General features: G+C 46.9%; 1 protein-coding gene across 4 annotated transcripts in view; it reads left to right on the top strand.

Moving 5' to 3' along the window:
• The first annotated feature begins 28 nt into the window (after positions 1-28).
• The window catches only part of TADA3 (transcriptional adaptor 3), a 31,649-nt gene continuing 7,191 nt past the window's right edge, over positions 29-24,486 (top strand). The window contains exons 1-7 of one of the 4 annotated variants that reach the window (XM_063426731.1): positions 29-104; positions 3,012-3,234; positions 6,286-6,536; positions 10,621-10,726; positions 12,217-12,361; positions 14,619-14,722; positions 22,990-23,099. In XM_063426731.1, coding sequence (XP_063282801.1) covers positions 3,028-3,234; positions 6,286-6,536; positions 10,621-10,726; positions 12,217-12,361; positions 14,619-14,722; positions 22,990-23,099 — 923 coding nt within the window. In that variant the 5' untranslated portion in view covers positions 29-104; positions 3,012-3,027. Of the gene's footprint in view, positions 105-248; positions 358-473; positions 600-3,011; positions 3,235-6,285; positions 6,537-10,620; positions 10,727-12,216; positions 12,362-14,618; positions 14,723-22,989; positions 23,100-24,486 lie in introns of those variants that run through there. The other 3 variants (XM_063426730.1, XM_063426729.1, XM_063426728.1) reach the window with 3 other exon arrangements.

Genomic DNA, 24,486 nt, shown 5'->3' on the forward strand with positions numbered 1-24,486 from the left:
CGTCCATTGCGTGCCTCACCATATTAGGGAAAATGGAATGTTCAAAGAGCAAACCAAGTCAATCTTTTCTCGAGGGGAACCAACATCTAACCCTGATGTCTTGGGTACTTTCTCTTCTTCACAATGAATACACTGTGACTAAAATCGAATGGTTACATTCATTCAAGCATGTATTTATTACAGTTTTGCTAAACATTATTTCTGCTCATGTACAGGAAACCCCCCTTCTCGGAATGTACCATGTTCATTGTCCGCTCGGGCAGGCGGCTGTGTGGGTGGTGTGGATGAAACCACCTGCACGGGGAACAGGGGTGTTTGTACAGTCTGTGAATAGACTAATTGATCACACGTTTTATGGTGATTATTTGGTGCGTGATATGAATTATTCACGGTGACAGCTGGTTACGGATATGCTGGCGGGTGTGGTGACTGAAACCGTGTAAACACTCCCATGTCGTGTAATGGTACGCGCCGAGTGCTCGGTTTTGCGGGGCGATAACGGCGGCCGGGCCTCGGTAGCGATTTCCTGCCATCTACTGGCGGCTGCGAGAGGGGCTCACACCCGGGGAGCGCACGGGAGGGTGCGGGGCCAGCACGGGGTGCGTAGGGACTGTGTGCGGGAGCGTGAATGGGGGTACAGGGGATGCTGGGATCAATGGGGGGCAGGCGGTGAATAGGGGTACAGGGGATGCTGGGATCAATGGGGGTACAGGAGATGCTGGGATCAATGGGGGTACAGGGGATGCTGGGATCAATGGGGGGCAGGAGATGCTGGGATCAATGGGGGTACAGGGGATGCTGGCATCAATGGGGGCAGGGGATGCTGGGATCAATGGGGGCAGGGGATGCTGGGATCAATGGGGTACAGGGGATGCTGGGATCAATGGGGGGCAGGGGATGCTGGGATCAATGGGGGTACAGGGGATGCTGCGGATGCCTGGGGTCATAGTGTGCAGCCATGCAGGGGAGCTTCCCAGCAATGTGGGTATAAGTTATAGGGGGGAGACTGCTGGTGATGGGGGCAATGTGCTTTAAGGGAAAGCAGAGAATGCATGGGTACTGCACTCCACATTGACTGCCAATGTATGGGTACAGCACCCCTAATACCACTGTAGGCTGGGAATGTGTGGGTACAACAATTGGAGGTAGGCAGTGAATGTGTGGCTATGACCCCTAGTTAGGCAGAGGATAGTTGTATGCATCCCCCCTGGGATAGGCAACAAATGCGTGGCTACTACATCCCTTCTGTCCCGGGAAAGGCAATGAATGCATTGCTTCTACATCTCCCCGGGATAGGCAACAAATGCGTGGCTACTACATCCCTCCCACCCCGGGATAGGCAACGAATGCGTGGCTACTACATCCCTACCACCCCGAGATAGGCAACGAATGCATAGCTTCTACATCTCCCCAGGATAGGCAACGAATGCATAGCTTCTACATCTCCCCAGGATAGGCAACGAATGCATAGCTTCTACATCTCCCCAGGATAGGCAACGAATGCATAGCTTCTACATCTCCCCAGGATAGGCAACGAATGCATAGCTTCTACATCTCCCCAGGATAGGCAACGAATGCATAGCTTCTACATCTCCCCAGGATAGGCAACGAATGCATAGCTTCTACATCTCCCCAGGATAGGCAACGAATGCATAGCTTCTACATCTCCCCAGGATAGGCAACGAATGCATAGCTTCTACATCTCCCCAGGATAGGCAACGAATGCATAGCTTCTACATCTCCCCAGGATAGGCAACGAATGCGTGGCTACTTCATCCCTCCTACCCCGGGATAGGCAACGAATGCGTGGCTACTTCATCCCTCCTACCCCGGGATAGGCAACGAATGCGTGGCTACTTCATCCCTCCCACCCCGGGATAGGCAACGAATGCGTGGCTACTTCATCCCTCCCACCCCGGGATAGGCAACGAATGTGTGGCTTCTACATTCCTCCCACCCTGGAATAGGCAACGAATGTGTGGCTTCTACATCTCTCCCACCCCAGGATAGGCAACGAATGTGTGGCTTCTACATCTCTCCCACCCCAGGATAGGCAACTAATGCATGGCTTCTGCATCCCTCCCACCCCGGGATAGGCAAGAAATGCATGGCTTCTGCATCCCTCCCACCCCGGGATAGGCAAGAAATGCGCGGCTACTACATCCCTCTACCTAGGATAGGCAGGAAATGCGTGGTGCTACACCCCTCTCTTCGGGATAGGCAGTGAATGTGTAAGTACAGCAACCTAGTGAGGCTGTCAATACATGGGTACAGCAGCCTGAGGTAGGATGTAAATGGCCGGGTGTAGCAACTCGTTAAAACAGTAAGTGTATGGGTACAGCACCTCAGGCTATGCTCTGGAACCCTCCTCCAGAATAGACTGCAAATGTGTGGGTATGACCCACTATCCCATATTGTAGGGTGCAAATATGTGGGTACAGCACTCCTGGTGGGGGGGGGGGTTCTGCTGGGGTGCCACTCTGGTGGCTTTGACTTAAGAAAGTGGAGGCTGTAGTCTTTTGTGTGTTGGGTTCTGACTGGATGCAGTGGATGGGTGGAATGCACTAGATATGATTTGCAGTGTGCGGTTTCTATAGCATTATGGAGCATGAATATATAGCATGGAGGGTATAAGTGCGGGTGCTTCGTGCTTTGGAGTTGATGAGTCTTCTATTTTGTCTTTGGGTTTATGTAAGGAAAATAAATCAAAGAAGTTCATAATCCAAATCTTAAGTGAAACCGTTTATTCAGCCAACAACACCTATTAAACAGTGGATCTGCAATATTTTTTACTTTGCTGCCAAAATAGTTGGCTGAATAAATGGGTCCCATGAAGATTTGGAGTGCAGAATCCCTTTGATTTATATATTATACTCGGAGTGTCTACGGCCAGAGCCAAGTGTCTCTAGCAAGATGTCTGTAAACGTATGTATAGGAGTAGAAAGGGTGATTTTTAAATGGAATAAGTAATTCGATTTGTTACAATAATGCTTATGTTCCTTTTTCTGCAGTCTGTCCATTACCACAATGAGTGAGTTAAAGGACTGTCCGCTGCAGTTTCACGAGTTTAAGTCTGTAGACCATGTGAAGCTGTGCCCTCGGTATACCGCTGTTCTGTCCCGCTCAGAGGATGATGGTATCGGCATTGAGGAGCTTGATACACTTCAGCTGGAACTAGAAACTCTCCTCTCCTCAGCAAGTCGGAGGCTCCGAGTACTGGAAGCAGAGACACAGGTCAGGTGCAAACTGATGGAAGGGGAAATAAACAACATTTTTATTTTAAAGTCATATCCCATTCATCAGAGACCATATAAAAGGGGACCATCACCTCCCAAGATTTTTAAATATATTTACATGTGTTTGTGAAATGTGAAAAAAATAAAAGTTAACCCTTAAGGACCATCTTTTTTGTGATGTGATGCGTTTGTGACAAAGGCCTTTTTGGCACTTTTGCCATGTGTTCGTTCTACCATAATTTCACCCATACATATTGTATATAATTTTTAAAGGAGAAACAGGGCTTTCTTTTGATAAAACCCTTCATCAGGGTTGACAAATTTGCTTTGAATCTTGGAGCCAGCTAAAATAGTTAGTAGCCAGTTTTTTTTTTTTTTCAAACTAAAAAAGCTTGATTTTCAACGACAAAAATGTGAATTCTTAAAGGGACACTATAGTCACCAGAAACACTACAGCTTATTGTAGTGGTTCTGGTGTCTATAGCCTGTCCCTGCAGGCTTTTCAATGTAAATAGAGAAAAGACAGTGGGACAACACAATTTTAACACTCCAAACACCTACAGCATTTTAGCTTCCTGAAGTGCTTTATGTGTTAAGCATTTGGTAGCAATTTAATTTATAGCATAGGACAAATAGAACTGCTTCTAAACTGATGGAAGCTCAGTAGGTTCAATTCTCTTGCAGGCATCTGCATACATCCCAATATTTTAAATGGACAAAGAGGGACACTTTAGGGGTGTAACTAAGGGTCGTTACATAGCTACATAGCTGAAAAGAGACTTGTGTCCATCAAGTTCAGCCTTCCGCACATATGTTTTTGCTGTTGATCCAAAAGAAGGCAAAAAACCCAGTCTGAAGCACTTCCAATTTTGCAACAAACTAGGAAAAACATCCTTCTTGTCCCCAGAAAGACCCCAGTCAGATTTATCCTTGGATCAAGCAGCTATCACCCTAAGAATTTTTAGCTGACTTACTCTTAAAAATCCAAACTACAAAAATATAATTTAGAAGAACAAGGTATCTGATGTACACACACTGATTTCTAAATACATTTTGTGTAGTGTAACGACACATTGCTGTGAGTATTATTGCTGTGGAGTTCTTCCATACACTCACACACCAACAATATAAAAGAGGCACATTTCTATAGCAAATAGAGGTGGATTTGGACCCCAATATAGAGACTGTTTCTCCAAACTAAGGACCCCTGGTGAGGCATGCATTACAGTTTTGGTGAATTTATACAGGATGTGCACCCTATAGAAATATTTCAAAATTAATAAGTGTAACTTCATAAGCATTGGCTAGAAACTTAGAGGAGATTTATGTTATGGTGTCCCTGCGACGCCTAAAGGTACAGCAGATGGATGTACTCAGACCTGGATGCTGTGGCTTGACTTTATTTCCATTAGAGACCTTACCATAGATGCTGACAAATAGCCCAGTGTGGTTAGGATACTTTGCAGCTATATGTCCTAGAATACTTAGACTTAGCATAGGGAGTGGAAGGTAACAGGCATAAGTATTGATGAAGCTTGGGAGGGAAAAGCTTACAGCAACATGAGTGCCTCCCCTCACCCCGCCTTTTTTTTCTCTTTTATAACCCGTTCCCTTCATCATCCCACACTTTGGAGAATTAATACTACTCACTCGTGACATACTTGACGATAAGAATATAAATGTCACTGAATATATTTTGTTACAGTGAGATTGTAATTCTCTAACAATGTCGCAACTCCGATTTGAGTGAAACAGTTTGTCCTTTCGTATTTGTTATAAACTTTAAAATAAAGATTATAAAAAAAAAAATTGTGCAGGGGCACCATGGACTGCTAAAGGAGCATAAGAGGTTCTTCGAGTGCCCTGTTAATCTACTTTGTTAACAGTCAGTACAATTGACACTTAACCCCTTAAAGGACCACTCTAGTGCCAGGAAAACATACTCGTTTTCCTGGCACTAGAGTGCCCTGAGGGTGCCCCCACCCTCAGGGACCCCCTCCCGCCCGGCTCTGGAAAGGGGAAAGTGTTTAAAACTTACCTTTTTCCAGCGGTGGGCGGAGAGCTCTCCTCCTCCGAACCTCCTCTTCTCCTCCCCGTCGGCTGAATGCGCACGCGTGGCAAGAGCTGCGCGCGCATTCAGCCGGTCACATAGGAAAGCATTCATAATGCTTTCCTATGGACGTTTGCGTGCTCTCACTGTGATTTTCAAAGTGAGAATCACGCAAGCGCCTCTAGCGGCTGTCAGTGAGACAGCCACTAGAGGAAATAGGGGAAGGCTTAACCCATTCACAAACATAGCAGTTTCTCTGAAACTGCTATGTTCATGAAAAAATGGGTTAACCCTAGAAGGACCCGGCACCCAGACCACTTCATTAAGCTGAAGTGGTCTGGGTGCCTAGAGTGGTCCTTTAAGGACCAAACTTCTGGAATAAAAGGGAATCATGACATGTCACACATGTCGTATGTCCTTAAGGGGTTAAAGAGGGGGGAAAGAATTTGGGGTAATGCCTCAACAATTGTTCAATGTTTTTGGTTGTGTTAAGTTTGGGATCTGGTACCTAGACTACTTTCTCCGTTATAAGTGATGTTATTCACTTCATCATTTGCCTATCTTTTAATGAATATATATGGAGGGAAACAAAACATGTGGAACTAAAATGTAAAACAAGAGAGGAGTTAAAATTACATGGAGGTGAGGACAGTGAAACATGTCACTGCTATAAAGATTAGATTAGACTGGCAGACATGGAAAGGGCAGCTGAGAAAGTGCAATACATGCCGAAATGCTGTTAACACCTCTAGCGCTAAATTGACGGAGTCTCCCGCTGTTTAGGTCTTGTCATTTTAGTATTTCAGAACGTTTTGGTTGTGCTGGAATTTCACCAACTGTACATTGTAAAATATTGACACACACAAATGTAGTGAAAATACACCTAGTTCATAATGACAAGAAAGGCTTGCATCTAGGTACTTTCCGTTTCCAGCAGCTTTATCTTTATCTCTCTTGCAGTCTTTCTCTTGATGAGCTCTTTTTATTTTTTTTCCTCAGATACTTACTGACTGGCAAGATAAAAAAGGAGATCGCAGGTTCATGAAACTGGGGAAAGAAATTGAGCCGGGTACACCTGTTAAACACAGCAAACCCAAGAAGCAGAAACTGGATGGTAAAGGAAGTCATGCCTCCAATACAGGTCCAGGAAGGCCAAAATCCAGAACTATGCAGGCCAAAATCCAGGATTATGAAATGTCAGATGACCCGGTAGATGTGCCCAGAATGCCTAAAAATGATGCCCCAAACAGGTAAAGTGATGTCATTTAGCAGAAAATGTAGTTACTGTATGTGGAACACAGAACAGGGTAAACCCTTCTCTTTGAAGTGTTTGAATGATAAAGAGATATATGTATTTACTGATTGTAAAACCGTTTTGTACAATCTTATTTAAAAAAAATAAAACCACACTTTCTGCATATATCCTCTATGGATTATGAAATTGCTGTTTTGTAGTGTTTGTGTACTGTGCTAACTTGTGACTTTGATACTGTGTTGGTGGCCAGGGCCGGCGCTTCCTATAAGGCGAACTAGGCAGCCGCCGATTACAGGGAGGGAGGGGGGGGGAAGAAGAGATTACAGGAAGGGAGGGGGGGGGAGAAGAGATTACAGGGAGGGAGGGGGGGGAGAAGAGATTACAGGGAGGGAAGGGGGGGAGAAGAGATTACAGGGAGGGAGGGGGGGGAGAAGAGATTACAGGGAGGGAGGGGGGGGAGAAGAGATTACAGGGAGGGAGGGGGGGGAGAAGAGATTACAGGGAGGGAGGGGGGGAGAAGAGATTACAGGGAGGGAGGGGGGGAGAAGAGATTACAGGGAGGGAGGGGGGGAGAAGAGATTACAGGGAGGGAGGGGGGGGAGAAGAGATTACAGGGAGGGAGGGGGGGGAGAAGAGATTACAGGGAGGGAGGGGGGGGAGAAGAGATTACAGGGAGGGAGGGGGGGGAGAAGAGATTACAGGGAGGGAGGGGGGGGAGAAGAGATTACAGGGAGGGAGGGGGGGGAGAAGAGATTACAGGGAGGGAGGGGGGGGAGAAGAGATTACAGGGAGGGAGGGGGGGGAGAAGAGATTACAGGGAGGGAGGGGGGGAGAAGAGATTACAGGGAGGGAAGGGGGGGAGAAGAGATTACAGGGAGGGAAGGGGGGGAGAAGAGATTACAGGGAGGGAAGGGGGGGAGAAGAGATTACAGGGAGGGAAGGGGGGGAGAAGAGATTACAGGGAGGGAGGGGGGGGAGAAGAGATTACAGGGAGGGAGGGGGGGGGGAGAAGAGATTACAGGGAGGGAGGGGGGGGGAGAAGAGATTACAGGGAGGGAGGGGGGGGGAGAAGAGATTACAGGGAGGGAGGGGGGGGGAGAAGAGATTACAGGGAGGGAGGGGGGGGGGAGAAGAGATTACAGGGAGGGAGGGGGGGGGGAGAAGAGATTACAGGGAGGGAGGGGGGGGGGAGAAGAGATTACAGGGAGGGGGGGGGGGGGAGAAGAGATTACAGGGAGGGAGGGGGGGAGAAGAGATTACAGGGAGGGAGGGGGGGGAGAAGAGATTACAGGGAGGGAGGGGGGGGAGAAGAGATTACAGGGAGGGAGGGGGGGGAGAAGAGATTACAGGGAGGGAAGGGGGGGAGAAGAGATTACAGGGAGGGAGGGAGAAGGGGGGGAGAAGAGATTACAGGGAGAAGGGGAGGAGAACAGGGAGGGAGGGAGAAGGGGAGGAGAACGGGGGGGATGAGAACACAGCGAGGGGGGGTTGAGGAGAACGTGGGGGAGGGAGAGACCACTAAAGGAGGGAGGGGGTGAGGAGAGACCGCTAAGGGAGGGTGGGGGGAGAGCAGAGAACACTAAGGGAGGGGGGGTGTGGAGGATAGACCACTAGGGGAGGGTGGGGGAGAGTAGAGACCACTAATGGAAGGGGGCGTGAGAAGAGACCACTTAGGGTGTGGGGGAGACCACTAATGGAAAGGGGGGGGGGTGGAGAGACCACTAATGGAAAGGGGGGGAGGGGGGGGAGGAGAGACCACTAATGGAAAGGGGGTGCAGAGGAGAGCAGAGACCACTAAGGGGGAGACCAGAGACCACTAATGGAAAGTCGGGGAGAAAATGAGACCACTAAGGGAGGTGGGGGGAGGAGAGTAGAGACCACTAAGGGACAGGGGAGGAGAGGAGAGACCACTAAGGGGCAGGGGAGATCTCTAAGGGACGGAAGGGAGAGCTCTATAGGACAGGGGGCAGGACAGGGAGCTCTTTCACACTACGCGCACACACACACACACACACACACTGCATCCCTATACATACTCAGAAACACACAATGCATCCCTACACACACAGAAACACAACATGCTTCCCTTACACACACATGCAAACACACATTGCTTCTATTACACACACACAGAAACACAATGCATCTCCTACACACACTCAACGCACCCCTTACAGACACACACACTGCATCCCTTACATACACAGAAACACACTTTGCATCCCTTATGCATACAAACACAGATTCACACAATGCATCCCTTACACACAATGAGAAACACACAATACATCCCTTATACACAAACACACTGCTTTCTATCCCTTACACAAATGCACACTAATTCCACTACACACAAAATCACTGTATCACCTACACAAACTGGTATCCCTATACAGTACATTCCATAAGCACACACATTAGATCCTCTACCATAACACATCCCCTACACACTCCACTTCTTGTGAGCGAACATATAGGTGGAAATTATGGGCATACTCACCGTCAGGCCCTGGGGCCCAGACCTTGAGCTGTGTAAGGGGCCCCAAAAAATTGAGCTGCTTCCCGTTCTCCCAGAACATTGAATTTTGTGACCACAGTTACAAACAGCCTCCAGAGATCCTGTTCTACACCAGACCAGTGGAGCCAGACTGCAGCCAGAGCCCATCACCATCCTCATCTGGTTGTAAGTAGGCAATCTAGTATATTATTAGTGACACCAATCTCTAATTTACCTCACATTAAAGGGACACTATAGTCCCCAGAACCACTGCAGCTTAACGAGGTGGTTCTGGTGTCTATAGCCTGTCCCTGCAGGCTTTTTAATGTAAACACACACTGTGTGCAGCACTGGCGTTAGTTCATAAGGCAGATCATATGGATGGGGCATTGCGATGTCACTGGGGGGAGGCAAATCTTTCTTTTGCCTAGGGCGGCAAAAATCCTTGCACCGGCCCTGTTGGTGGCAGACACTTCTGGGACCCAATCACTAGCTTAGTGAAAGCCATCCATTTACTTGCATGGTGTGAACTCGCACTACTTACTCAAACTGTTCAAGGCAGCAGATATTTCAGTGATGATAAAGAACATGTGTGAGCTTTAAAAAGTGTTTTTCTAGCTGCTGAAATCTAGACAATTCTAACTGTTTAATGTTCCATGATTAGGGGTAATCTCCTGGACTGTAGTGCAGCATTTTCTCTGTGAATCTTGTCAAATGTTCCTTGGATAGAGTGCAATATATAATGATTTGCATTAACAATGAATCAGCTGTCCATGAGTGGTTCACTGGCTTTGCATCTTTTCCTAAGTTGTGTTTCAAAGCTGTTGTACACAGCAAACACAGACTCAAAGTAATCCATGTTTAAAATGGAATGAGGCAAAAATGGGATTCTTTGTTAAACTAATTTGCATATGCCCACCCAGAATCCTTTGCAGTAGTAACATCACCACAGATGTGTGATTTCTGTGGGAAAAGCAAGTCTTATGGCTTGAGTGTTGGTCAGATTTTTGTTTAACATTGTATTAACGAGCCACAGACTTCAGGTGGAAGGGGTTTTCAGTCACAATTTATCCCCCACCATAACCCCATAACATATATATATTGCAATGTTAAACACAAATACACACACCAGGCAAGCCATAAGACTTGCTTTTCCCATAGAAATCTCACTTTAATAGTGCTCTCTCTACTGCAAGGGATTCTAGGTTGGCGTATGCAAATGAGATCAACAAAGAACCACAATTTTGCCTCATAATTCCACTATATATATGAGTCCATTTTTTTTTTAAATTATACACTCACATAATGACAAAACTTGAAAAAACAAAAAGCTGTAGATAAAAAATGTATATACTTTTGCAACACTTTCTTTAAGAAGAGAGATGTCCAAAAATGTATTCGTGTCTGAATAATTTGTATTAATGTGCCATGTTACTTGATAAGTATGTTTTATTTTGATTACATAGGTTAGCTTCTATGCTGAGTGGGAACTAAACATGTGGCAAATCACTAAGCATTTGGATGTTCCTTGAAAGTGTGTTGTCGTTGTGTCCACCACTAATGTGTTGGTAATGAATTCCAGGTTTTGGGCCTCTGTTGAACCTTATTGTGCTGATATTACAACAGATGAAATCAAAGTTTTGGAAGATCTCTTGAAAACACCAGAGGATGAGACAGACTATTACAAGGTATCTTTTAAAAAGTGTACAACATAGCAGATTTTTATTTAACTTTTATCTGTAAACTTACTTTTTGCTTTTATATTGTTGACATAAGTCCAAGTATTCCCCAAGATACTTCCTATTCCCCTTTACTACTATTTTCTCTTCCCCATTACTCATTTGATTATGATTGCTTTATATGCCTGTCAATTATATGTTATGTTTGCGACTCTAAAGTTCAGCACCTCCATCCAGAGCGTGGAGACACGGAATGTAGGTGCTGCATGTTGTGTAGCACTGACCCAGGAAGCACCTCTGGTGGCCATCTAAGTGTCCCTAGGGAGCAATGTAAAAGCTGCCTTGTCTCAGAAAAGGCAGTGTTGACATGAAAATGCCTGCAGGGACAGACTATAGACACCAGAACAACTACATTAAACTGTAGTTGTTATGATGACTATAGTGTCCCTTTAATGAAAACCTGGTTCAAAACGCTCCGACTTCAGACTGGCCTAAAGGTTCACTTTCCAGCAGGACAATGGCCCTAAGTCAACAGCAACTCTGTGAGTGTCCTTGAGTGGCCCAGTCAGAGTTTAAACTTGAACCCAATCGAACATCTCTGGAGAGACCTGAAGACCTGTCCACTGACTGTGCCCAACCAACGTGACAGAGTTTGAACAGATCTGCAGAGATGAATGACTAGAACTACCCAAATCCAGGTGTGCAAAGCTTATCACACCTAAAAAGACTTGAGGCTGTAATTGCTACCAAAGGTGCTTCAATTAAGTGATATTTCCATTTTTTTCTGTTTATTATATTTGCAATGGTGTCACAAATCAGGTTTTTGTTTTCTTTATGAGGCATTGAGTATAGATTAATGTGAAAAAAATAGAAATTAAACAATTGTAGCAAAAGGTTACAAAACTTAGAAAGTAATAAAAAGTGAAGGGGTCTGAATACTTTCTGAATGCACTGTATCTATTAACCGGTTTTGTCTTCTTGAGACTAAAAATATTTAATAAATCTTAATTAACTATTCCTAATTCCTATTCAGGAAAGCAATATGTAAAGGAAATTAACTACACGTGGATCTTATTCATTGGGCCCCTAATGGTTGTAATAGCCCCATCCTATTAATCTTACCCAGCAACAGCCCATAATAGACTGGTTACTGTAGCAACATTGCCTTATTTAGTGTTGTGGACCCTTTTGATACTGTTGTGTTTAATGAAGGTATTTTGCAGAAATCATTCATTCTTTGAATGTTACATTCATACAACAGATGAAGATTGGGTCGCCAATCTCATGCCATGTACTAATTAAGATCCCTGTCAAAATGCAGTACTCTTCAGTTGTGTTAGTAGATAATAAATGTGCAGATTTCTTAACTGTTCTAATATTTATTTTATGTGAAAACTGATTTGAACTTGTCTTAAGTGTGTAGCCTTTGTATTGCATCTGTGCTGTTTATTACAGATAAAGGTAGGTGTCTAATTACATGTTGTGATCTTCTGTCTTAGATTCCTCCCCTTGGGAAACACTATTCACATCGCTGGGCACAAGAGGATCTGCAAGAAGAACAGAAAGATGGAGCCCGAGCCGCTCTGACCGGAGACAAAAAGAAAGGTGTTCTGGGACCACTGACTGAACTGGACTCCAAAGGTAGTAGTACATTAACATTCCTGGAGGGTCCTACACTCCTATAAATGCTGCAATTTCATGTATGGGTTGATTTGTTTCTAATTATAATGTGAGGGAAGAAGCAAAGTTAAAATGTTTTGTGTGTTTTTTTTTTGCATAGTGCATACAACATGGCTGCCACAATGTGTTCTCCACATTCATAGATGATAATGTATTGGAAATATACACTAATACGCTACAACATTAAAACCACAGACAGGTGAAGTGAATAACATGATTTTATTTTACAACGGCACCTGTCAAGGGGTGAGATATATTAGACAGCAAGTGAACAGTCAGTTCTTGAATTTCGTGTGTTGAAGGCAGGGAAAATGGACAAGCCAAAAGATCTGAGTGATGTTGACTAGGGCCCAAATAGTGATGGCTAGACAACTGGGTCATCTCCAAAATGATAAGTCTTGTGGGGTGTTCCTGGTATGCAGTGGTTCGTACCTTCCAAAAGTGGAGCAAGAAAGAAAGAACGAACGGTGAACCAGTGTCATGGGTGCCTAAGGCTCGTTGATGTACATGAGGAGCAAAGGCTAGTCCATCTTGTCCAGTCGCACAGAAGAGCTACTGTAGCTCAAATTGCTGAAAAACTTAATGCTGGCTATGATAGATCAAAAATAAAAATGGCTTGCTAGCACTTTTTATGTAATGAACGAGGCCGCTCAACCAGCCCAAACAAGAATCTTTCTTTCTCCAGTTGTCCTTGAATGATATGCGGGAAAGTAGTGCCTTGTAAAAGTCCCTAAATACAGGTATGTATAAAGAGAAGAGGACAAGGATTGCAATATAAGGCAGTTTGTCACTTATTGATGGAAGAATAGAACTAAAGAAATGCACTTATATTCTTATATTCAGTATATCAAATATAGATCCACTCCATCCAGTATATCTAAAATACTACACTATAATGGTGCAATTTTTTTAATTTTATTTTTTACATACTCCCAGTTTAGCCTCCATTGTTTCAAGACACTTAGCATATATCCATAGGCTCTATATTCGCTCCATAAACTGCAAGTGCATTTCTTTTGTTTTTTTCCTTCTATCACTAAGAGACATACTACACTATATTACACTTCTTGTCCTTTCTTCTGGTTACCTGTATTTGAGGACTTTTACAAGGTGCTTTTTCCCTCCTTCTGCATACCAAAATACACTCTGTCTACCGCCAAAAGCACCTTCAATGGGGATGTGAGTATCAGAACTGGACCATGGAGTAATGGAGGCAGGTTGCCTTGTTTGATGAATCACATTTTCTCTTAGATCAAATGGATGTCTCGGTGTGTGTGCATTGTTTACTTTGGAAGAGATGGCAGTAGAATGCAGGCCGCTGAGGCATTGTGCTCTGGGCAATGTTCTGCTGGGAAACCTTGGGTCCTGGCATTCATGGAGATGCTACTTTGACATGTACAACCTACCTAGAGATTGTTGCAAACCATGTACACCCCTTCATGGCAATGGTGTTCCCTGATTGCAATTTCCAGCAGGATAATGAACACTGCCACACTGCAAAATTTTTTAGGAATGGTTTGAGGAACATGTCCGAGTTCAAGGTGTTGCCTTGGCCTCACAGTTCCCTAGATCTCAATCCAGTTGAGCATCTGTGGGATCTGCTGGAACAACAAATCTAATTCGTGGAGGCCACACCTAGAAGCTTGCAGGACTGCAAGGATCTGCTGCTAATGGCTTGGTGCCAGAAACCACAAAACACATTCAGAGATCTTGTGGAGTCTATGCCTTGATGCATCAGAGCTAGTTTGGCAGGATGAGGGGGGCCTATACGATATTAGGCAGGTTTAATGTTGTGGCTGGTCAGTGTATCTGTATATAAAGTTTTTACTGTTCACATTCCCAGGCTAAACTCCCAGATTGAAAACAGACCATAGTCTTTATATATTCGTAAGCAGCTCTCCATCATGATAAAATAAAAAAAAATTGTACCTGTATAAATACGTAATGTAAATGATAAATTACAAATAATGCAATTATAGACTCGGTTTCTTCAATCTTATTTTTGCATTGGGTGGATCTTGAGAGCAATGGCAAGGGTTCCAAAAGGTTATTGCTGAATGCATACTGCACCTTTTGATCTGTAATAAAACTGTACAGTTGCGAACCCTGCCCATAGTTGTCACCACCAGTCTATATGCCGTACACACGTGGCACACATGTTAACAACACACACTGGTTCTCAGGAAACATATGTCATACATAATGTCCTGGCTGTTTGTAGATGTGGACTCGTTGCTAAAGAAATCTGAATCCCAGCACGACCAGCCTGAGGACGGATGCCCATTTGGTCACTTGACACAGCGTCTCCTGCAGGCACTCGTTGAGGTAATTGCCCTCATTATCATATTGAGGTACCACACATCCATGTTCTTTCTTTTATTAGCCAAGCCTCACGTGTGTTTCTCTTCTTAATGTGATAATAGTGGGAACCTTTTCCAAACCTCTCTAACTCCCAGAGATAACATTGTGTGCCATTAAACATTAAAAATAGCATTTTATTATTTTATGTGGAAACAAAATGCATTTATACTCTAAAACAAAATAATAATATTCCACTTACGTTTTTAAAGCATCCAAGCATCATAACCACTTCAGCTCACTCTTACCTAGGGCCTGCTGGAAGGTGCTCCCCACCTCCACTACTATTTTCCACGAGACAGTGGTATCTAAGTAGCACCTTCTTTTGTGGTGGGGCAGGGGACATAAGAACACTTCTGGCACCATAGCCACAATAGTAAGATGTGTGGTTATGGTGCCTTGTTAAATAGTTCATTTTACGATTAAATAACAGTGTTAATTGCTGTTCCTGTAGTGAGAGACTTTTAAATATTTATCTAATGGTCCATTGTCCTTTTTTTTTTTTTTTGTAAATATATTTTTATTGAACATTTTGTTTTTGTTGTCATTGTTTTTTTTTTGGTTTTTTTTTCTTTTGGTGGTTTTCAACATGGAAAAGGAAAACATGGACTCGCAGGTCCACCTGGTCATTCATATAAGCTTATACATCGGAAGGCATGGTTTGTCAAACGTGTCTTGGCGACTCGCAGGTCGCTGCCTTTAGTAAATAGCATGTGTATTGTGGACTCGCAGGTCCGGTGGTACATAGTTATGCATAGTACTATTTGATGTGTACCATTTCTACGTTGGGTAGTTTTGTATGCCCCACCGGTTTTTATCTGTTCCCCCATGCCTACCCTGTAGCCACTAGGCAGTAGTGAGACATGTGGGCCATCTAATTTGTGGAGTCCCATCAGGACAGGCAGCCCCCTAGTGACCTCGCGTCTAGGGTCCTGAATGGCAATATAGTGGGGTGTTGGCCCCCAACTTTGGTATGGTACGGCTCTGCCTAGCGATATATATGGTGTTGATGGGAATAACCTAAGGGACATCCTGCGTTTCCCTCTAAACTAATGAACTTTGAGCTCACAAAACTGGCGCACTTCCACCCCCCGTACCCGCAGATCGTTTTGGGTGCTGCAGGTGGTCGCACCCCGACAGGTGTCGTAGCTCCCCCAGCACGCCCCCGCGGGGTCGGCCCCCGCGCCTCTCCCCGGGTCCCCCGAACCCGTGCTCCACCCGGACCTGACAGGGTGTGGGGGGGGGGGGGGGTAGGGTGTGGGAGTGAGGTACTGTGTTTTGAGCTAGGTCTGGATTGTCCCGTTAGTCTCCTAGTGTCTCCTCCTGGGTATTGTCGGTTCCTCCCCCCATGGTCAAATGCACAGTTCGAAATGCCTCCGTACCTACCCGTGCCAGCCAGGGTGTCCCTGTGTCTAAGTATGTCTGCGTTCGGTCTTGGGCTGAATACCAGATTTCCTCTGTAACTCGTAACTCCTCCATTCTAGTAAACCAAAAGGAAAGCGTTGGGATTGTGTCTTTTTTCCAGTACAAAGGTATTAAATGTTTTGCGACACTAAGAATTCGGATGGTCAGGGAGCGTTTCTATCGTGTTGTGGGGGTTGTCGTGTGGTGCAGGAGGTACGGGGCGGGCTGCAAGGGTGGGACATTGTCCGTGAACAGGGCCACTGTGGCAGCTATTTTTTCCCAGAACGGTACTATGAGTGGGCATTCCCACCATATGTGGAGGAAGGATCCTGCCCCTCTCTTGCACCTCCAGCAGAGGCCGTCCGTGTCTAAGTGCATTCTCTGTAAGCGTTCTGGTGTCAGGTACCATTGTGTGAGGACCTTGTAGAGTTTTGCTAGCGATTGCGCAATGATGCACTAGGTCGCAGATCTTGTGCCACTGGGTCTCGGTAAGTGTTTCCCCTATGGCCGTCTCCCATTTGGACATGAAGGGGGGTGGGGAGGCGTCCCTGTTGTCGTTGTAGCATAGAGTAGAGGTAGGAAACGCTATGGGGCATGGGCTCCGGGTCCTGACACAACTGCTCGAAGGGCGTAAGGTCCCTATATACGTGGGGGTGTTGTGGTATGGCGGTGATGTAATTCTTAATTTGGGTGTATCTAAATGTCGTCATGAATGGGGTGGGTGGGCGTGCCCGTGAGCGTCTGTAGGGATAAGATTTTCCCATTGGCAGTCACGTCTCGGAGTCTGGGTATGTTTTGTGGGAAGACGCAGCGGAGGTTCCCCGGTCTTACTCCCGGTTCAAAGTCCGGATTGTACCCCAGGGGTAGTAGTGGGGATGGGAAGGAGGAGAGGCGTAGTTTCCTCGCTTGTGAGTGCCATATGGTTAGGGTGTCGGCGATGAAGGGCTGTTGGTAGTTGAACCGCCTCCCAGTTTAGGGGTCCTGCCTCTGGAGGGCTTGAAGGGGCCTGACTGCGTGGTGTGTTTCGATGGCCTTCCAAGGTTTGCTAATCCCCTCTTTTGCCCATTCCAGGGCCCGTTGCATGTGGCATGCTTGGTAATACAGTTTGAGGTCAGGAACGGCTAGGCCTCCTGCTGTTTTGGGGAGTGTGAGTTGTGTGTACTTGAGTCTGGGTTTAGTGCCCTTCCAGATAAATTTAATGAGGAGGGTGCGGAGTGCTGAGAAGAAGGTGGTAGGGAGTGGGATTTGTAGTGTCTGGAATAGGTAAAGTACCCGTGGGAGAATGTTCATTTTGGCAATGGCAACCCTGCCAAGCCAGGAAAAGTGAGGTGTGGCCCATTCTGTCAGGTTCTTCTGTAAGGTTCCCATCAGTGGGGTGAAATTCATATGGTATAGTTTGGATAGGTCGGCCGTGAGCTTCACACGCAGGTATTTAAAAGCGGTGTCCTGCCATTGGAAGGGGAAGTTTCGTCGGATTTGGTCTGCCCTCCTCCTGGGTAGCCAATGTTGAGTATAGAGGATTTAGCATAATTGATCTTGAGGTTGGCGATTTGGCAGTATGTCTTAAACTCTGCCATGAGGTTTGGGAGGGAAATTTCTGGGTTAGTTATGAAAAAAAGCATATCGTCCGCATATGCTGCGATTTTGTGTTGGTCTGACTCCACCGTCACCCCCGAGATATCTGGGTTGTCCCTTACCGCTTGTAGGAAGGGCTCCAGGGCCAAGATGAATAAAAGCGGCGACAGGGGGCAGCCCTGCCTGGTTCCGTTCCTGACCGGGAATGCGTCTGTATAGACCCCGTTTATGCACACTCTGGCCGTGGGGGATGAGTAAAGAGATTCTATCCACTGGAGCATATGGGTCCCCAAGGCCCACATGTTCCAGTACCGAAAATAGATAGTCCCACGCCACCCTGTTGAAGGCCTTCTCCGCATCCGTAGAGAGGAGGAGAAGGCTCTCCGAGGTGCGCTGCGCGTATTGTCCCGGGCTTCCCTGTGGGGGACGAATCCCACTTGGTCAGGAGAGATTAAGTCTGGTATGTGCGGATTCAACCTTGTAGCTAGTATTTTAGCGAACAGGCGTAGGTCGCAGTTAAGTAGCGATATCGGTCGGTAGCCCGTACACCGTTCGGTATCTCCCCCCTCCTTTGGCAACAGGACAATGTTGCCCGCCAGTGTTTGCTGGGGGATAGTATTTCCCTCTGTTATAGAGTTGAAGGCCAAGATAAATTGGGGGGACAATGTGGCCAGGAAGGTTTTGTAGTATTTGAGGGGGAGGCCGTCTGGGCCCGGCCTTTTGCCTGTCTTTGAGGATTTGATGGTCAGGGGCGCCTCCAGGGCCTCCGCTGCGTCTGAGGATAGTTTAGTTTTGGTGTATTTAGTGAGGTATGCGTTCATGCGGGTCGCTCCCAAGTTAGGGTCTGCCCGAGGGGCGTGGGGGGGATCGCGTAATGGTCTTTGTAGAAGCGGGTTACAGCTGTAGCGATTTGGTCTGGCATGTGGTGTAGTTGGCCTGCGGTGTCGCGCATGCGTGCAATATATGTCATGGAGCGTTTATTGTTGATCATTCTGGCTGGTAACCTGCCGCACTTGTCTCCTTCTGTGTAGAAGAATGATTTAGTGCGCTGGAGGGCCCTAGTGTACGATTGCCGCAAGATCCGTGCTAATTCTTCACGGGCTGCTGTGAGTTCCCCGAGAAGTGTGTCGTCTAGTGTTCGTTTGTGGGCCTGTGTTAGGATCCCTATCTTGGCAGTTAGTTCTCGGATCGTATGTTCCCGTGCCTTTTTCAGGGCAGAGGAGTGTGAGATAAGGATCCCTCTAATCACACACTTGTGGGCCTCCCATGTCAAGAGGGGGGATGTGTCCTGTGGTAGGTTCTCGGCGAAGTAATTTGTCAGGGCTTGTTGCACGTCTTGGGCCACCTGCGGGTTGGATAGAAGGCTTTTGTGGAGCCGCCATGTCGTGGTTTTGGGTTTGTGTAGTGGCGATGTGAGTTGAATCGTGAGTGGTGCGTGGTCGGACCACATTGTCTCCCCTCTGGAAGAGTCCCGCAATCTGGGTAGGTAGTAATATGGAAGGAAGAAGTAGTCGATGTGTGTGTAACAGTCATTCGGGGTCGAATAAAAGGTGTAGTCCCTAGCATGTAGTCGGGTGTGTCGCCCTCCAGCAATCCGTAAGCCTGTACTGGTGGAAAAGTTTACGAATTTTGAGCAGGTTGGAGAGGGGGTGTGTCGATGAGTGGCCCCTGGATGCGTCCATCGTCGGGTGTAGAGCGATGTTGAAGTCCCCTCCCAGGACCAGACAGCCTGTCGTGAAGTCGTGGAGGGCCCGGAGTGTGTCCCGGAGGAATTTGTCCTGTCGCGTGTTTGGGGCGTAGACGTTGGCAAAGGTATAGGTTTCGTCCAGGATTTTACCTCTAACAAATACATATCTGCCCGAGTTATCGGTCATGGTCGAGTCAGCTACGAAGGGTATGGATTTGTGTAGGAGTATTGCTGTCCCCTTAGATTTCCCATCCGGTTTATTGCTGTAGAAGCCTTGGGTGTATATGTGGTTACAGAGTTTCGGAGCAGAGTTGGTTTTAAAGTGGGTTTCTTGGAGATAGACCACATGGGCTCTAGTTTTCTGACAGAGGTGTAGTGCGTGTGACCTCTTTTCGGGGGAGTTTAAGCCCTTAGCGTTTAGGGATAGGAAGTTGAGTGGGGCCGGTGCGTATTTGGGTGCGGGTGTAGCCATATTGTCAAGTCCCACAAGTATCTAAGTTGCCCCGGTCTGTGGGGGCGGGTGAGGGCCCAGGTAGGTAGAGCCCGGTCCAGGGCAAGCAGAGCAGAGCGGGGTAGTGGGTATCCCTGTGTGGCGGGGCACGGAAGGGGCCGCCCCTGTAATGGAGCAGAGGCACCGGTGTCAGGGGGGTAGAAATCCCCCATCCCGGAAACCGGAGCGGGGGATGACCCCCCCTATACAGAAGACACCGACCTCACGGGGAGTGGAAGGCACCTTATCAACCAGCCAACAGAGGCGGCTGAGGATCACAACAAACACTAACAGTTGTATCTCAAACCTGTGAAAAACTTCTGTCGCGTCCCCGGGGCGAGTCTCCCAGGGTATGGTCGGGTTCCAGCTGGAACTTTGACCTCTTGGTAAGACTGTTGTGTGTCTGCGGGAACTCGCCCCCGGGTCCCGACATTGTCTAGTCTGAAGGGAAGGTCTACAAGCCGACCCTGGGCTTAACCCCCTTTCTACAGCTCATATGTCTAGGATACTGGTAGACCCCCCCCTCCCCAACCCATTCCCCCTATGTGCACCAGTGTAGCCCCGTGGTGCTGTTCCTCCATCCCTGAAAGTGGTATGGAAAGCCTGCGTCCCCCCTGAGGGCATCCCGGTTAATGGACCCCCTTTTGGGTTTCCCAATCTGTGTGGTGGTGGGTTGTGTTGCTCTGGGGTCAGCTCGTCTCTGGGCTGTGTGTGCGGGTGCTTATACAATGGTATATGCAGAGCTGTACCCCAGTGTAGCATGTTCTGGCACCTATCCAGTGTTGCATACGAACCAATAGACCTTTTGAACTTGTGCAAGTACATAACCCGTGGTATAAATAGTAGACAAGTGTAGCGTGTGCAGGAGCATATACAGTGTTATACACCGTGCCATGGTAATTGTAGCATACACGGGTGTGTACACAGGGTGACATATGGACCAAGAGGCAATGTTAGCCTGCGCAGGCATATATACACAATGGTCCATGCAATGCAGTAGACAAGTCTGGCATAAGCAGGCGTATATACCGTATTATACAGAAATAAAGCAATTAAAGGTAATAAAGGAGCAAGTCCAAAAGGAAGCCCTACAAATAAAGGGACCAGATAATAGCTCCTAAGAAAGACATACCATGTTATATTCAATGCAATGGACAATTTGAGCATGCGCGGGCGTGCATACGGGGTTATATATCAGCCAAGAAGCAATTTGAGCATTCGCCGGCACGTATACAGCGGTCAATACAATGCAGTAGGCAATTTTAGCATGCGCGGGCACCTATGCCATGTTATCCGCTCTGCAGTGGGCAGTTTTAGTAATGGCGGGCGCATAAATAGTGGTTTGCAGCGGGGTGCGTGCGGGTGTGCGTGTGATATGCAACGCCGTAAATAATTTTAGCATGCGCTGGCACATATGCAAGTTAAGTACAATGCAGTGGGCAATTTCAGCATGTGCAGGCGCGTGTGCCACTGAGACACAGTGCAGTAGGCGCTCCCAGCAGGCCAGTGCCAACACTGGCGGACACTTCTAGGTACCACAGTTCCTTGGGCCACATCCCCCAACCCACCCAATCCCATCGGGGTAGACGGGGCCCTTATGTCCATGGTGACGCTTCTGTGTGGTCCGGCTGTAGGTGGGGTGTGGCTCGGAAACTGTTCGCGCGGCCCGGCAAGGGGTGCTGTTCTGAGGGGCGGAGAGACAGGGTGCCAATGTAGGGTGTCCAATCTGTAGGTTGGCCAAGTTTATACCTGGGGACAGTGTCCAAGTCCTGTAATGGGACTATTTGTGCCCTAGAGAGGGCCAGGCTGGTGCGGGGCGGCCAGGGCTGGGCGCAGGAGGGGGGAAAGTCATGCCCTCTAGCGGGCGGCACCTGTAGGCCTCGTGGCCTCCTGGCGTCCCCATCAAGTGCGTTGCGGCAGCGCCGGTCTCGTATAAGGGTTTCTTGCGGTGGTATAGATGTCCAATGGTTCAGGCCATCTCATGTTGATGGCGGGTAGTTGGAGCTCTGTGCCCAGTGCTATGTAGTCGTTGTGTGTGTGCGGACCAGGAATGGACCTCTCGGCGCGTGGACGAGCAGTCCTGTGGGCATCTGCCATCTGTACCGGATCTGTTGGGCCACCAGTACCCTCGTGAGTGGTTTCAGAGCGCGTCGGTAGGTCAGAGTAGCCGGTGATAAATCTGGAAAGAGTTGCAGGTCTTGGTTCAGGTAGGTGAGCGTTTGCTGGCTTCGTGCTTGTTTAAGGATAGTCTCCTTTAAGGCAAAATTCGCCAGGCAGCATATGACATTCCTGGGTGGGCTATCTGGCGTGCCCTTAGGACGGAGGGCTCTATGAGCTCTTACAAATTCTATAGGTGCCTGGTGGTCGCGGCCTAGGATCCCATTGAGTATTTCCAGGAGGCTTTCTTGTAGCTGCTGGGGGGAATCCTCAGTTTCAGGGAGGTCTTGTAGCCTTAAGTTATTGCGGCGCCCCCTGTTGTCCAGGTCCTCAATATGTAGGGCCATGCCACGTACCTGTTCTGAGGAGGTTTCTGCAGCCTCAGCTAATGTGTTCTGGGCTTCTCTCAGGCTGTCACAGGCTGCCTCCATGTGGCTCACGCGGTCTGACAGGCCCTGCATGTGGCCGAGCGGAGGTCTTCCTTCGTGGGCAGGGCTCTTAGGAGGTCTAACCACGGGGGTCTTTCTGAGCCTCCCGTGTGCAGTTTGGATGCCGGTGAGGAAGGTGCGGACTCCTCCGACGCCATTGATCCGTCGGCGCCATGCGGCTGTGTCGCAAGGTCCACGGGGGTCACCAGGAACTGGCACAGGGACGAGGTGAGCTGTCCCTTTTTGGGCTCTGGGGTCTTCCCGGTCTGTGGGGCCCTGTTTGGTCTTCCCATGTCGGCAGGGTAGCGGGTGGTTTTGTGCTTCTGAGTCGGGACCCGGGCGGCGGAAAAGTTTATGCGGCCATTTTCATCGGCTGCCAAGCCACGCCCCCCATTGTACTTTTTTATAAGATTTTAATGGCACGTTAAGCCCTTAATTTTGTGAAAACTGTGCTGATCTTGCTTTTAACATACGGTATTCTACTCTAAATCAGGAGAACATTATTTCGCCAGTAGAAGACTCTCCTATACCAGAGATATCCGGGAAGGAATCTGGAACAGATGGAGCAAGCACTTCTCCTCGAAGCCAGAACAAACCTTTCAGGTAATTTTATAAGCAATTAAGATTAATTAAATAATATTGAGCAAAAAACAGTGATTTGTTTTTACTTGTTTTATGTGAACCATATGTGTTCTATATTTGTAAAGCTAAAAACAAACTGTACAACTATTGCCTTAATGTGCTTGAAAACAAGAAAAATCTCAATGAGTTTACTGGAAATGTGTACACTATGGATATTTCTAGCTGTGAATCATTTGTTAATTTACCGTAGTGTTTTAGAGATCTTGTAATATTCAGTGTCAGCAATTCTTTGTGCTGTGCTTTGTCTTGAGAATGGTTTTGGGGAAGAGTTAATCTATTGGTTAGGGGTCCCCCTGTCAACACCATGTCTTATGAATTCTTATTCAGGCACAGGAAGGTATAAGTAAAAGCAAAGACACAGCAGTCACTACGCACACTTTTCCAACCCTATTCCTTCGGGTCTACAATTCCACGTGGTGGATGGCTTTCTCGGCTACTTGAAATTCCCGAATAATTATATGCTGAACTTAATTATTTAACCCCTTAAGGACCAAAATGTGTGACATGTCATGTGTCCTTAAGGGGTTAAATAAGCAGAACAGCAGCCTCTGCTTCAAATACAAAGTGTATTGCTATAAAAAAAAGTGTTTATTGTCACATAAAGAACCAATAATGCAATGTAGTCATAGGTACAAGGGTTGCGCTTTAAAAAGATGAGATTATGCCCCAGTTCCCGCCTGTAAAAACGTACTTAAATTTTAACCCAAGATTTAGCACCAAGATAGGCTCCTCCCAATCTACATGCAATAAACCACCACCTTAAAATCGCAGTCGCTATAAATCCAAGGTCACAGTTAGCTGTACTTCCCTTTGGTCCAGATTTACAGATAGTTACTAAAGTTCTCGTTATTTGAACGAATAGAAGTAAAAAAAAAATATATATATATATTTTTTTATTTTATTCACATCCACGTACATGTAGCATAAAGCATAGTATACCACCACACCTATACATATCTCTTGAGGACAACCAAGATGACCCAGGATACTTTTGTTTTCTATAGAGACTTGGAGAAATCATGAGACTGAGACCTTTTAGCTACAACATTGTATGTGCCATTGCTTTGTTTGATCAGTCTCTGAATTCTAGAATCATTAGAAAGTACCCATACAGATTTCAATGTCATTGAACTGGAGACTATAATTGGTGACAAATGCTGATAATTTTTACTCTCCACTTCAAGTACTGGGTTTATGCCCAGATTTATTAGAAACTTCATTAACTAAATTCGTCCTATCTGTAAGAAGGGCCCTTGCAAAGTCTTTTCGCAAAACCCATTCAGGGTTTCAAGAATCCTATCCCAGTGTTCACAGGACTCGCCTACAAAAGCATGAAAATCGGTATGCT

This window comes from Pelobates fuscus, chromosome 7 (assembly GCF_036172605.1).
Source record: "Pelobates fuscus isolate aPelFus1 chromosome 7, aPelFus1.pri, whole genome shotgun sequence".
Classification (NCBI taxonomy): domain Eukaryota; kingdom Metazoa; phylum Chordata; class Amphibia; order Anura; family Pelobatidae; genus Pelobates; species Pelobates fuscus.